This window comes from Acanthopagrus latus, chromosome 23, assembly GCF_904848185.1.
Source record: "Acanthopagrus latus isolate v.2019 chromosome 23, fAcaLat1.1, whole genome shotgun sequence".
NCBI lineage: Eukaryota > Metazoa > Chordata > Actinopteri > Spariformes > Sparidae > Acanthopagrus > Acanthopagrus latus.
In genome coordinates, this window is record NC_051061.1 from 11,412,490 (window position 1) to 11,427,378 (window position 14,889).

Here is a 14,889-nt window from a genome sequence, read left to right on the forward strand (position 1 = left end):
CCATTTTGAAGTGCTCTGCATGGGGAAGATGGGAATTAATAAAAAATTAACCGTAGTAAATGCGAACACATGAGCCATAGAGACTCTGAGTGACGACTGACTGTCAGCTCACTTGACTGCATGAACTCTGCTGCAGAGCAAATGGCTCCCTTAGTTTCACATTCCAACACCTTCAAACAAAGAGAGGTTATCTTTGTCTCTTTGTTTAAAGTGTGAGATGAAACTGTCACTTTGCTAGGCATCTAAATAGTAGTATATGACGAAAACACTGGAGAACAGAACACATCTTCATGCTTTAGGCTGCACTTTATCTTAAATATTGTCTGTGTCTACATGGTGCTTCTTCAGTACCTCACGACGCTGATGTCTGCACATCCCAGCACTGATTGGAGGCCTCGCCTGGAGCACAGGACTCGTCCTCTGCCATCGCTCTTACTAAAGAAGAAAACACTCACTTATGCATTTGAGTAATTACCTCTAATCAGCCATGCACTGACCTAGCAGGCGGCCATATTGATTTCAGAGACTAATCAAGGAAAAGCTTAATGACATGGCAATTAAAGCGCTCCAGTACACGAATTAGACCTGCGATCAAATACAGGGATACACTGTAGTAGAAAATTATCAAAAGGATGGTCTGTACAGTCAGAGAATATGAGCTGATGAATTCATGTAGGCATGTTGTGTATCTTAAAGGGTAACTCCACCAAAAGTACACATTAAAGTGTGTTGACAAGTCTTGGGGAGAACGACTGCTAATATGAAAAAAGTAGAATAAAGCCATTTGTACAAACCCCAATTCTACTGAAATTGGGACATTATGTGAAATGTAAATAAAACAGAACACAATGATTTGCAAACACTTTTCAACAAATATTCAGTTGAATTACACAACAAGAACAAGACAAGATATTCAAAGTTCAAACTGATAAACTTTGTTTCTTTGCAAATATTCACTCATTTTGAATTTGATGCCTGCAACATGTTCACGTTTAAAAAATACTGGGAAAGTTGAGGAATGCTAAAAAAAAACACCTGTTTGGAACATTGCACAGGTGAAGAGGTTCATTGGAAACAGGTGAGGGTCATGATAGAGTATCAAAGGAGCATCCCCTGACGGCTCAGTCGTTCACAAGTAATGATGGGGCAAGGTTCATCACTTTGTGAATGACTACTTGAGCAAATAGCCTTACAGTTTTAGAACAACGTTTCTTACCATAAAATTGCAAGGAATTTAGGGATTTTATCATCTGCAGTCCATTATGTCATCAAAAGATTCAGAGAATCAGGAGAAATCTCTTCATGCAAGAGGCAAGGCCAAAAACCAACATTTAATGCCCGTGACCTTTGATCCCTCAGGTGGTACTGCATTAAAAACCGACATCATTCTGTGAAGGATATTACCACATCAGCTCAGGAACACTTTGGAAAGCCACTGTCAGTTAACACAGTTCGTTGCTACATCATGCAAAGCGAAAGCCCTATATCAACAACATCACGAATTGCCGCTGGCTACTCTGGGCCTGAGCTCATCAGAGATGGACTGACAAATTGTGTTTGAAAATCATGGATGTCGTGTCCTCCGGGCCAAAGAGGAAAAGGACCATCCAGATTGTTATTAGTGCAAAGTTCAAAAGCCAGCATCTGTGATGGTATGGGGGTGTGTTAGTGCCCATGGCATCATGGGTAACTTGCACATCTGTGAAGGCACCATAAATGCTGAAAGGTACATACAGGTTTTGGAACAACATATGCTGCCATCCAAGCAGTGTCTTTCTCTGGGACGTCCCTGCTTATTTCAGCAAGACAATGCCAAGCCACATTCTGCATGTGTTACAAAAACATGGCTTCATAGTAAAAGAGTGCCGGTACTAGACTGGTCTGCTTGCAGTCCAGACTTGTCTCCCATTGAAAATGTGTGGGGCATTATGAAGCGCAAAATACGACAATGGAGACCCCAGACTGTTGAGCAACTGAAGTCATACAGCAAGCAAGAAGAAGAATTCCACCTAAAAAGCTTCAACAATTCGTGTCCTCAGTTCCCAAACGCTTACTGAGTGTTGTTTAAAGGAAAGGTGATGTAACACAGAGGTAAACATGCCCGTGTTCTAGTTTTTTTGGAACATGTTGCAGGCATCAAATTCAAAATGAGTGAATATTTGCAAAAAAAAACTGAAGTTGAAAAGGATTTGCAAATCATTGTATTCTGTTTTTATTTACGTTTTACACAACATCCCAACTTCATTGGAATTGGAGTTTGTAGCTTCAGAGGAGGCTATTTGATAAACTGTCACTCAGCGGCTCAGCTGCATTGTGGGCACCAGGTTTATGAGAAGCAGTCCACTAGTCTATCACTTACATGTGTAAAACTGGTGCATTCACCCTTGCATTAATGGTTTCAGAAACAATCTAATTTTAAAATGCTCAAAAAAAGAAAAATATATTAAAATAACAAAACAAAATAAAAAAATCAGAAAAAAGTATATATTTACAATTTAATCTTTATTTCTTTAAAATAAGATAAAGGAAAATTTGTTATTATCAATAATACAAGTACAAAAAATGCATCAGAACACAGAAGAATATACAGGACATGGCATGACAGTGACAGCTTAGGGAATTATACTATACGGTTCAAACAGATAAAGATCCTTTGTATATTATGGAAAACAGAAGTAAGAGCGAGCTGGTCGATGGAAGAAAATATTCATTTTCTAGATAAATGGAGTAAGAGCATTGAAAAATGTCTAAATGTAGCTCAACTTGGCACCAACAAACCTGATCTCTTTCCAGTTTCAGCCATCATGCTAGCAAACATTCTCCAATAAATAAGGCACTTCCATGGGCCCAAAAGCATGAAAAGTATTTGCATGTGTGCTTGTGTGTGTCTGTATGTGTTTGTGCGAATAATCCGAATAAGTGGACCAAAACTGATGACAAACTTTCACATTTTATATCGTGCATAAATACTTACTCATCTTGAATCACTCTTAAGATATTTCTATCATAAAACAAAGACATTTATTACTGGGAATTTAAAAAAAAGATTTCAAGGACCTGACATCCATATTTAACATGACACAAACATTAAACAGTTAAAGCAAAACACAGCTTGTGACAAAAATAAAATGATAAACTCAAACATGATGTGCTATTTGACAGCCATTTCTGTTGTTGTTGTGTAACTGTGGGGAGAGAGCAGAATGATGTTGCATCTCACACACACACACACACACACACACACAGACTGGTATGCCTGTATGTGTGTCACATGTTGGCAAAGTGCTGCCCAGCACCGTTCCAACAATGCTTGTCAATGACTATGTAGTGACTATGTAGTGATCAAGTGCAATAATGAATATCATCACTTCCCACATATATTGATACAGCTGTGTGCATGATGACAGCAAACTGTGCTTCTGTTACTGCATGAAATCTTATAAGCACTGCTAAGAAATATCAATCTTGAAAAAAGCAAAAGTGGACGAGGTTAACTTGTTATTGATTAAGGCAATTCTGACACTTGCAGATATCAAGCGTCAGCTCGTTCTCTTTGGCAGATGCCTAAAGTTTGGCACCACAAGTAAAAACCAAAGGTTAACTGTAAGATCTGGAAGCAGGTAAAAATCAAGCTGCAGCACATTACAAAGAATCAAACTGCTCTTCACTCTCTTTGTCAGAGAGGATAGTGAGAGGATAGTGTTTGTTAATCAGGCAATAAACTGACATGAACAGCCCATTTAGCCGCCAAAAGTCACTGAAAACAAAGTCCCCCTGGCAGGCTTTTATGTTTCTATCCCACCTGTGAGTAGAAGATGGATGGAGTGGAGGGCTGGAGTGGTGGGAAGACTGTCAATGACGGTCAAAGTCTTATAGCAAATTAATGAGACCAAGTTGAGGTCGACTGCAGCGGGCGGTGTCTACATCTCATGGGCAGCAAGATGATGCTCAGGGATACCATTGGCATGAGTCACCACTGTGTTATTCTCATTGAGGCGCCTCACGCGATACATTTCATAGTGGATGCTGCTGGTGATGTCCTTAATGTTCTGCATATGGGTCCTGAAAAAAAACACATTTACACACCCATAAGAAATCAGTACAAGTGACACACAAAACCCTTCACACTTTACAATAATATCTAAAGCCCCCCCCCGCCATTCAAATATGTGTTCTGTGCAGAATGACGTGCTTGCTGTTATTTTAATCACCACAGAGCTGGTATAAGTTATGTAATGCTGCATGTGTGTTGGTCAGCTGTACTCCTCTGTTACTGCTGATCTCTGCTCTACTCTGTAAATGTGTTTGGGTGATGGTGTACCAGGTATTCACAAACATGTGGCCTCATTCACATTTGGCTTGCTAAGGTAATTATTTAGAGATCAAATAATGGAAATGCTTGCAACCACTGACTATTTGAAGATGGATTACCAGGTAACTCCAGTGTTTGTGCAAAGTGGGTTATCGGGCTGCTGCATTGCCCTAGCTATTGATTTTCTGCCTTTTTTGTTCTGTAAACATCAAGTTATTAATTAACATTTAGAAAATCAATTTTTGACATTTGTGAATTGATTCTGAATCTGAAGAGATGAGAATCAATATGCTTATATTAATCATTTTTTCACCTACTCACACCACTACTGAGAATGAACTCTAAATTAAGCAGGAGAGATCATGTTTGTGCAGTTTACATTTTTGAAATAAAAAATATTTCCATACTCATTTACATTCTGGATGCTTTCACAATATGGATCAAAAAATAATAATTTTTAAGAACGTTGTGATAATTTAACCTTTTGGAATAAATATTAGATGCAAATTAACAGTGAAAGCAGAGCATTATTTTAATGTCCAGATGCAGAGGGGACCTTTAAACTCACACATCACAAGTCTGCATGAAAGAATAAAAGACATGCTGATATGGAGAGAAAATTCCCTTACCTGATGAGGAGATCCCGTAAATAGGCAAACTCACAGTGGGCTATGTTCTCAACTAAAGGAGAGAGAGAAAGAATGAGTTATCAGAAAAATCCTTTCAGGTGAGCTAAAACAGGTGACAGAAGGATTGTCTGATGAAAAAAACAAGCAGTATCACAGCTGTGAGCCGTTTCGTTGCCATAAGTTTCCAAAAGAGTCCACTAGGTGGAGTCAGTGATCTCTGTGTTTAGTCCCTGTAGAGAGATACTGTATGTCGTCTCAACACACGGATGCCCTCAACCAGTGCAGATCTCTGTTAATAACTTCATCTACATGGAGTCCTTCTGAAGAGATAAGAGCTTATCTACTAAAAAGAAGCAATCCTGCCAGACGTGTGTGTGTGTGTGTGTGTCAGCCCTGCACACTGCAGGAAATGAAACTTCCTTAATGAGACACTTGATAGAGGGGTGGTGCCTCCTGTCTGGAGTGGATAACATAATTAAATATTGAAAGACAAATCCTGCAGTAGGAAACCCAACGCTGTACTGTTACAGTACTGGTCTACTGGCAAGCTGAATAACGATAACAAAGGAAAACCAAAAAGAAAACAAATATCTACTGGGTTTTTTCACTTAATACTATAAATTGAAATAAAGAGTTACATCCATAAAGTTTTTACTCTCCTCAGCAGATTTTATTTCCTATATGAGCATCGACAGTGTACCCTTTGTGATACAATAGGGGATGTGTGGGTTGGGGGAACCAAGTAAACAAATCAGGCCTCTTCAGACAGCGTGTGTCTGCTGAAGGCCTGAGCCAGCTGCATGGCACACGACACTAGTCTGAAGACTGAACGGAGCATTGTTTTATTGACTGAAGGACTCAGTGAGGTCCCTGTTGTCTTTTCTTCTCAACAAAAAATACTTCCAGTTAGTTATGGGGATGCTGACAGATTCTGTCCTGGAAGTGTCTCTGGATATAAATTTGAACAGACGAACAAAAAAGGGAAAACATTTAAGTGGGATAAAAGAAGGGGTGAGAGTTGTACCTTCAATGGTTCCCCACTTGGTTTTCCTCCCCAGCAGCCTCCTGCCATTGACCTGGTACTCCTGATCGCTGCCCACCACGGCAAAAGGGATCATCTCCTGCTCACAGGTTAAAGATAAAAAGTCAGTGGGGTCAGAAATGATAAAAATCAAGTACATTAAAAATGACTCTGAACGGATTAGGGATGTCAGTGGTCTGTGGAAAGGCATGTCTGAGCATAAATGAGGATAACAGTCATAACTCTTACCACATGTCCGAAAGAAGGAGTGACAAGATTCTCCAAATGCATAATTCAACTTGACTTTACAGTGACCTCTACACTTTTCCACAATTTTCAGCACTGGCCATGGTCTGACAACTGTCATTAACATTTTCAAATTCTTCCTCAAAAAGAATATTATTAAGATATTAAGAATATTACTAATACAGTATTTTTTGGGAATGCACACTTCCACAAAACATGATCAAATTGAAAGCATTTATTTAAAGTGAAATACCATTTTTTATACAAGGGTAACTTTACAACATCATCTTCCAGAGAGCCATCAGAAATGTTTGTTTTCCTTCAGACAGACTGGATTTGTGCATCGAATGCTTATTTTCTTTGATTTGGGTATTTTAGTTAAAATTGTGACACTTCTGCTCTTTGAGGGAAGTGGTTTAAATGATCTCCTCACCCTGATCTTCTCATTGATCATTCTGTCCTCAGCATCCTCGTCAAATTCTTTCTGGGGGTATACGTCAATCCCGTTGGCTCGCAGCTCTTCCCTGATCTGGTAAGAGAAAGTTCAAACAGAAGGAAAAAACAAACTTTTAACCTGCTACAGTTTTGAAAGGACGTAAGCTAAGACCTTTAATTAGAAGAGTAATTAGGCAGACTTGCTTGATGTAGTCTTGAGAGACATAAAAGAAATGTACCTAAATCGGCGCACTGTACAGATTAAGGTGGTATTAACACGAATCTGCCTTCTAATCTACTCCAAAAGTTTGAGCTTAGTCGTTAATTGCTCCCTATGTACAAACAAAACAGAAAACCCTTACAAGATGGAAGCTTATGCATAAACCTGTGTGCACATCAAGTCAGCCATACACACACACACACACACACACACACACACACACACACACACACACACACACACACACACACAACACACACACACACAAGCCAAACACATAAACCAGAGGGAGTTTAGCTTCCTCATTGCTAATGAGAGGAGGGAAAACACTGAGATCCTTGAAGTAATGCCAGTAAAAACATACAAATGAACAGCTGCAGCCTTATTAACTGTGAGGAGGAAGTGGAGAAACTAAAGCGTAAAGAGTGAGAAAAATGAAAGAGATGATCTTGAGCTCTTGCTGGACAAGAGCAATGTTTTCTGACGATTCAGAGAGGAGGAGGGGAGTCACAGAGAGAAGCATGACAGACAACCACACGAATAAATCTGATCACCAATTACTGCACCACAAACATTTAAAAAAGCAAACATGGCGAGAGAGACAAAATTGGCATTTTATTTTAACATCATGAATGGGGATTTAACAGGAGAAAAGGAAGAAACTTGAGACAGAATGATAAAGATTCTATAAAGAAACGCATGTAAAAAGAAATGAGTGGTAAGATGTTACCTTCTTTTTGAAGAAGTCCCTCTCCTCCAGGGTGAGTGTGTCTGCCTTGGCAATGACTGGGACAATGTTGACCACCTTACTGAGACGTCTCATGAATTCTACATCAAGAGGCCGCAGACTGATAAAGAAATAGGCAACATATGAGAACAAGGGAGAGGTAATGAGAGGGAAGCAGACTTCAGGTGTGAACACATAAAATACTGAAATGGTTATGTAACACAAAACTCTTCCACCAGAGGGCAGATGCTCCTAACCACGCAGATGGACAAACTACTGTGCTAACATACGGTATTTACAGTTCCAACTATAGCAGTAACCATACTCTACAATGTGTGCAAACAGCTGCTTGATGAGGATGAAAAGGACTTGTGGTCGCAGTTTGGAAAGAGCATCTGCATGTGGTTTACGGGAGTGCTTTCTGGCTAACAACACTTCGACAAAGACGATCCATTGTCACCGCGATGACTCGTGTGCCATGGGAGAGCACGCCGAAACGTAATGTAAGTGCAAAACTGACTGCAAGCTCCCCGACACCCACACAGACTCTCTGTCTCCCTCATCCTTCCTCCCTCTCTCCCATTAGACTTTTTAAGGCAAACCCCGAGCAGCTGCTGGCCAGCCCATGTGACATCTGTAGTGCTGGATCAACATGAAACGTTGCTGGATGGGGAGCAGAGACAGGGGGCCATTTCACACCAGCCCCCTGCCCGAGTAAAGACAGGCCATGACACAAAGCGCAGCACTTGAATGGCTCCTCTATGGTCAACTGTGTGTCTTTGTGTGTGCTCGAATGAGGCTGACAATCCACAGCTGCTCAACATTTTCCCAAGACCGACCGCTGCACTCGACTAGAGTTACACGAATGCAATAGCTATAAAATGCACGGTGAATCTATCACTTAATGGACACGTGGGACTGTGTGCACCCTCCCCCCCTCTCATTTCTTCTGCTAGTAGACCCTGAACAGTGAGAGGCCGATTTAACACAGAGGACAGGGACGGCAGTTTATGCAGTTCGATCAGAGCCAGATGTGAGTGTCTGTAAGAGATCCAGGAGGAGAAACTTGGGACATTGTGCTGCTTCGGGGCCTGGCAAGAGCAGCCCATCTTTCCAGTGTGTGTGTGTGTGTGTGTGTGTGTGCGCGCGTTGTGTTCTGGGATATGTTACATCGTGCTGAGCGGAAATCTGTGGGGATGTGTGTGCGCTCAATAATGGGTATGAAAGCAGAGAGATGTTTCACATCACTGCACATTGAAAATAAAAGTCTGTATCAATATATGATCTGGTAACAAATGCTCAACAGGCTGTTATTGCCAGTAACAATGACAGTTGTTTATTCAGTTGATATATTTTTATGGTATTGTCACCCAGGGGCAAGTCAGAGGTCTATACTAAGAAGCAGGGTCTTGGTTGATAGGGACAAATTCAGGGTTAACCCTGGGTTGACTTTTTGAGTTGACAACCATTTTCGTGTGATTGCATATTATGATTGCAGTTGTTAGGCTTAGTGAAGCCAGATAAAAAAAAAAACAACTCTTAGGTATGTTGAACTTGCTTGCAGGCCTGTTGACAAGTAATGAAATGCCTTGACTGAGTGGACTGGTAGTTTGATGAGAAGAGTTTTCACAGAAAGTTCAATGGAAAGATTGATTCCACTCTCATATCTGTGCGCAAAACATGAAGCTAATGCCAGTAGCCAACTAGTAGCCTAGTGCAACTTGGAAAAGAATGACAGATCTAGAGATGCTTTGGTTCATATGCTGTGGAATGTCTGACCTCTAGTGGACCTATGGAGCAACATTTTTGTGAGTGGGCCCCATTTTTTTTTGTGTTGTCTCAAATAAAAACACACATGCCTGATACAGTTCTCCAAATGCCAAAAATGCAATAATATGCCAAACAGGCAGAGAAGAAGTGGACTGCAAGCTAGTAAATAAAAATGGAAACAACACAGGATCTGAAATACTTGTTTTATGATGAAGGAATTACATTCAACACTTTTGTTAGACCTCAAAAGATAAACATGATATATGTTGGGGGGTAAAAATGTAAATATCATTGATTTGTTTACAACAAGGCTCCACAGGGCATCTGCTCGCTGGCTTAATTAGCTAGATGTTGGCAGCAGCTTCATGTTTACTTTACAGACATGAGAGTGGTTTCAATCTTTTCATCCAACATTCAGAATGTGAGGAAATTTGTTCTGAAAAAGTTTCAAACATCTCATCTTAAACTGATGCCAATACTGATATAATTTAGTGTTGTATGTGCTTGCATGTGCGCATGTACGTACCTACCTACCTACATACATACATAAACCAGGTTTCAATGTTTCCTTACCAGTGTCCGGTCGGGGGGATGAAGTATATGCAGCAGTGAACTCTGGAGTCCGGAATCCTTTTCTTCCTGTTGATATTTATCTCCTCCTGCAGGTATGCTTCGTACTGGTCATTAATGAACTTCATGATGGGCTGCCAGCTATACAATGGCAGGGATGAATCGAGGGAATGATGAGGGAGGAGTGGAAAACGAAGACAGACACATATAAGAGGAAAACAGGAAAAGAGGAAGCAACACATAAGTATGAGGGGGAGGGAAGGGGTAGAGAGAATATTGAGCGACACGATAAGAAGAGGACATATAGGACACCAGGAAAAGTAAGGAAAAATAGGGTTACAATCTAGTACGACACTATTTAAATCTTGCTGTTTAAGTCAACACAATGAAGCAGAATTGCAGTATACCAGTTCTCATTGTTGATCTGGTCTCCAAAGCCTGGTGTGTCAATGACTGTCAACTTCATTCTCACTCCCTTCTCCTCAATGTCTGCGCACAAAGAAACACACATCAGATCAGCCAGTCGCAGAACACTGTATATACTGTGGTATACTTCGCACTTTATAGACATCTACCGAACCACGTATTGTAAATGTAAAATTACTACTAACTTACCACTAACTATCTAAACTTTTCCATGACTGACAAAGGGGAAAATGTTTATACATATGGGAGAAGAAGTATGAGAGGGGTGCATTTTGGCTGACAGACCTACTGGCACAGACATACACAAAACAGAAGGAGCACAGATAAGAGTTTAATACCATGACTGATGGACTTTATTTCGATCGTTTTGGGGATCTTCTCCTGGGCCGTGGCCAGCACTGACTTACGGCTGACTTTAGACTTAAACAGCGTGTTCATCAGAGTAGACTTTCCTAGGCCACTCTGTCCTGTAAGCAAAAACAGCGTTAGAAAGAGAGACAGCCTGAGAAAGAAACACACACACCTCTAGAAAATAAAAGGGGGGGAAAAAAATCCTCTTACACTTACGCTTCTCATCTACACAATAACAAACCAAAAGAAGAGTCAGTGATTATTTTCCATGGCAGTTTAAGACTTGGGATGACTCCAGGCTGTCAGTTGTTGAGCTGAGGCAGTGACAAGCTGCAGGTGTCTGTCTGCACAAACACTGCCAGGAAAGCCATTTATACACATGACAACAGCCCAAACACACCATCAATAAGACAGATTAGACCCCTTGGTAAAACAGTCAGGAGGCATTTGCACACACTTTTAAACTTATTACATGAATGGTTGCTTACAATTATGTGTGTCTGGAAGTTTGTGTTGGCTGACAAAAGGCTAATGCTCTCCACCTGCATAAGAACGACTTGCTGTAGAAGCTGATGAACCAGCAAGACTTCCCATCTCTGAATCATTATTAACTGTCTGTTTACATTAAATGGACCATCTGTGACCCCTGCATGACACACTTGCATCAACACAGGTTAATGAGGAGGAGTTAGGCTGGGCCCACTGGGCAGCCACATTTACAGTTCAAATTCAGGTTAAGTCAACATGAAGACCCTTGTTGATGAAGATGCAGTACAGACAGTCAGCAGCACATGTTACATGCAAACATGGATCCTTACAACAAGTCCAGAAACCAACAGCTGCAGATGATAATGAGAGTTCAAACTTCACTTGGAAGTTTAAGATTTGGCTGTTTCTGTAACAGCTGTGTCTCCCAAAGTGTCTCAGTCCAACATTCTTCCACTAACAACCACCAACAGTAATGTGGTGCCAAAGTCCCACGCTTGCTTATGTGGTAGGCTACAGAAGACCGCATTTTGTTTAAAACTGTGATGAATTAAGTTTGGTGACAGCATTTCTTTGTAATGAGGGCAAGACAAAATTATTAACAAATGTCTTGTCTATCTATGTGTCTTTTCTATCAAATACACACTGCAGACTTTTCCTTCTTCCCTCTTTTGTACCCAGTTCTTTCCAAAAATAAAAATTAAAAAGGGACCTCTCCTTCACTGCTCTCTTTTTCCAAGTGGTGGAAAATAATGTCACCTGAAAGCAAAAAAACACATGGAAACCAGCTTTGTTTACCGTTGCCCCCACAACTATACACTTCTAAATCTGAACCCTGAGGCTGCTTCTTAAGCAAGCCTTTTTATTTGACGATGAAACACAGACCAACCGGCGCGACATCATCCAGGAGGAGACACACCGTAGGGAGGTGGCGTGGGTTTTATGGTGGCCTGTCTACAGTACTGTTGAGTTGCGTGTGTATGTGTGTTTGGGTGTAATTAGCTCCTGTTTTAATGGTGTCTGATCACAGTGATGAGAGCTCAGTGAGAAAGAGAGTTTACTGTGTGTGGCTACTTATTAAAATAAGTCCGAGGCCTCCATTTTCTGTCACAACTTGATTAGAGGTAAAAACCTGAATAACAAGACACAGCTGACTGAAGATGTTTGAGATAAACACACATTCAGCTATAATAGCAAACGGGCTAATACATGTACACTTAAGAGTCTTCACTTGATGACAAGGCTAAGATTGAAAGTTCATCGTTATGATTAAACATCCATCTTTTTGGTGTGCAGTATGTTATTATGCATGCAAGTAGTAATGTCAGGTTTTAAGTACAATCTCTGAAACAACCAACAGCAAAGTTAGCAAGTATACAACAAGGTCTACTTACCCACAACCATAATGTTGAGCTCAAAGCCCTGCTTCATGGCCTTTCTCCTCATCTGCTCCAGAATGGCGTCTATGCCCACATAGCTGAAGTCCACCACAGGGCCACCGGCCTTCTCTCCATATAGGCCACCCACCGCTGGGGGCACCATGACATCGGGCAACACTGCCTCAGACATGGCACTGCTGCTGTAGCTGGGAATCACCTCTGGCCCTAATTTAGCAAAGAAAGAGAAAGAAAGAGAGAAGGTTAGAGGGAATGAGATGAGGATTAAGGGTAAGAAGGGAATCGGATAGAGCTCCATGAGAAATAAATGTCTGATTAGCAATATTGTAGGATATGAAAAACTGGTACTATAAGTAAGACAAGGAAAAGGAGAAGAGAGATGCATGGCAGAGTATAGTATTGGAAAACATCGACATGACTCGAAGAACTTGAGGAATTTGAGACCCCATGAAAACAATTTACTGTACTAAACCGTCAAGCTGCACAAAAACACTAGTATGACATTTTAAGCAAAACTCTGGTTTGCCTTCTGATGGGGAGTTAAATGAGACAACTGACAACACTCATATCCATCCACTTAATAAGAAGCTACAGCTAGCAACCGATGAGCGTAGATTCAATAGCATAAAGAGTGGATGTCCCAAGGAAAAAAAAAAAATCTTCTCTGTATAATCCATTCTATAACTGAGCGCAAAAACATCCAAAGGGAGGCTGTTACGGGTCCTAGCTACGAAATAAACTGGAACATAAACCCTGTGAAACTGCTAAATTACACGTTCATGCTTTTTTAGTAAATCAAATTTGATAAAATTTGTTCATAAATGATGAGTCTGAGAAATGCTGGAGGATGCATTTGTTACCTTAACACAGAGGCAAGATAGCTGTTTACCCTTATGTCCTGTCGCTAAGCTAACCTGCTGCTAGCTGTAGCCTTATACTTGAAAATATGAAGATAGTATTAATTTTCTTGTCTTATTCTCACAAAAAAAGGAATGAGTTTTTCTCAAAAAGTAAAATTATTCCTTTAAATATCAGCATTGTCTTGATCCATGAAGATCACTATCGACAAACTTGCCAATCATTGGGACTTTGGTTCCACCTGCTAAAGATTTGGAACCGAAGCAGCTGATAAATCTGTGTAGCTGTCTTAGCCTGGTTTTCAAACAACCCACAAACCTTCAAACAGTGGCACTGCCTGGTCTCATGTCAACACAGATGACTCATGTTCTCATGCTTGACTCAAAAGAAAAATATAAGAAAATGTAATCTGCATTATTAAAGTACTTCGCACCTGGCAGGAGATTATCCTTGTTTGATTTAATAATGATTATCTTCACGTCTTTCTGTGTATTGCCTATCCGATGTATGTCTAACGGTAAGAGAAATATTCAGCATTAAATATGTTCAATCAGGTCTGTTAACAGTTATGAATGTGCAAGCAGAAAGTGGCTGTAACTCTGCTTAACAATGTGTTAAGTCAGCGTAGGTGAGGAATTCACAGTGTGTGTGTTTGTGTCTGTATGTACAGTAGTTCATGTAGCTGCGTCCCCCTCACGAGGCCTCCCTTTCCCTCCCTCAGTGCAGTGTTACTGTCCTGTTAATGCAAGAGTGAAACAGAGGCTGAAACATGATCCACTCACAGAGCAGGCCTGGGTCACACAGACACAAATGGAGAGTACATGCTTGAGTTTCATGCATGCTCCTTTTGATCACATAGCTGACCTGTGGGGTGCACCCATGTACAAGCACATGAAAACATGAACACACACACAGACAGAGGGAGAGGGAGAGAGAGAGAGAGAGAGAGAGAGAGAGAGAGAGAGACCAACACCAGCCTGGTCTGGCAGCCAAGAATTAAACAGCTATTGGAGTCCAGCTAAGGCACAAATTTTACTCTACAAACACTTGGCCTCCACGAGGAGAAAAAGTCCAGACAATGAGCTGGTTCACTCCTGTCACTCAGGCAACATACACTTCAAACTGGCACTGCACTGATTAATGGAAGAAATTCAGTGAAGAATAACACTACTGTGGAAACTCTACACAAGTTTGTATTCAACGTTTACTTTTATAATGTGCTCCATTGTGTGTGTGTGTGTGTGAGAGTGCGTGAGTGCATGTGTGTGTACATGTGTCATCGAGACCCACCTATGGAAGCAGCTCTCCTGGCCTCCTTCACCACTTCCCCATCCTGTTCCAGCAGTCAGTCAGCAACTTACTGCGACTTACTGCCCTCCACCTCTCCCTCTGAACCTCCCACATTCCCTTACCTCTGTTCATGTCTTTTTCTCCGAACCTC

General features: G+C 40.9%; 1 protein-coding gene across 5 annotated transcripts in view; it reads right to left on the reverse strand.

The window, feature by feature from the left end:
- Positions 1-2,483: 2,483 nt before the first annotated feature.
- The window catches only part of LOC119013378 (septin-9-like), an 83,549-nt gene continuing 71,143 nt past the window's right edge, over positions 2,484-14,889 (reverse strand). For all 5 annotated transcript variants that reach the window (XM_037087840.1, XM_037087844.1, XM_037087842.1 and 2 more), the window contains 9 exons: positions 12,588-12,797; positions 10,695-10,823; positions 10,338-10,419; positions 9,934-10,071; positions 7,594-7,711; positions 6,642-6,737; positions 5,966-6,062; positions 4,942-4,993; positions 2,484-4,062 (listed from right to left, as the gene is read on the reverse strand). In XM_037087840.1, the coding sequence (XP_036943735.1) occupies positions 3,921-4,062; positions 4,942-4,993; positions 5,966-6,062; positions 6,642-6,737; positions 7,594-7,711; positions 9,934-10,071; positions 10,338-10,419; positions 10,695-10,823; positions 12,588-12,797 (1,064 nt within the window). In that variant the 3' untranslated portion in view covers positions 2,484-3,920. The remainder of the gene's footprint in view (positions 4,063-4,941; positions 4,994-5,965; positions 6,063-6,641; positions 6,738-7,593; positions 7,712-9,933; positions 10,072-10,337; positions 10,420-10,694; positions 10,824-12,587; positions 12,798-14,889) is intronic.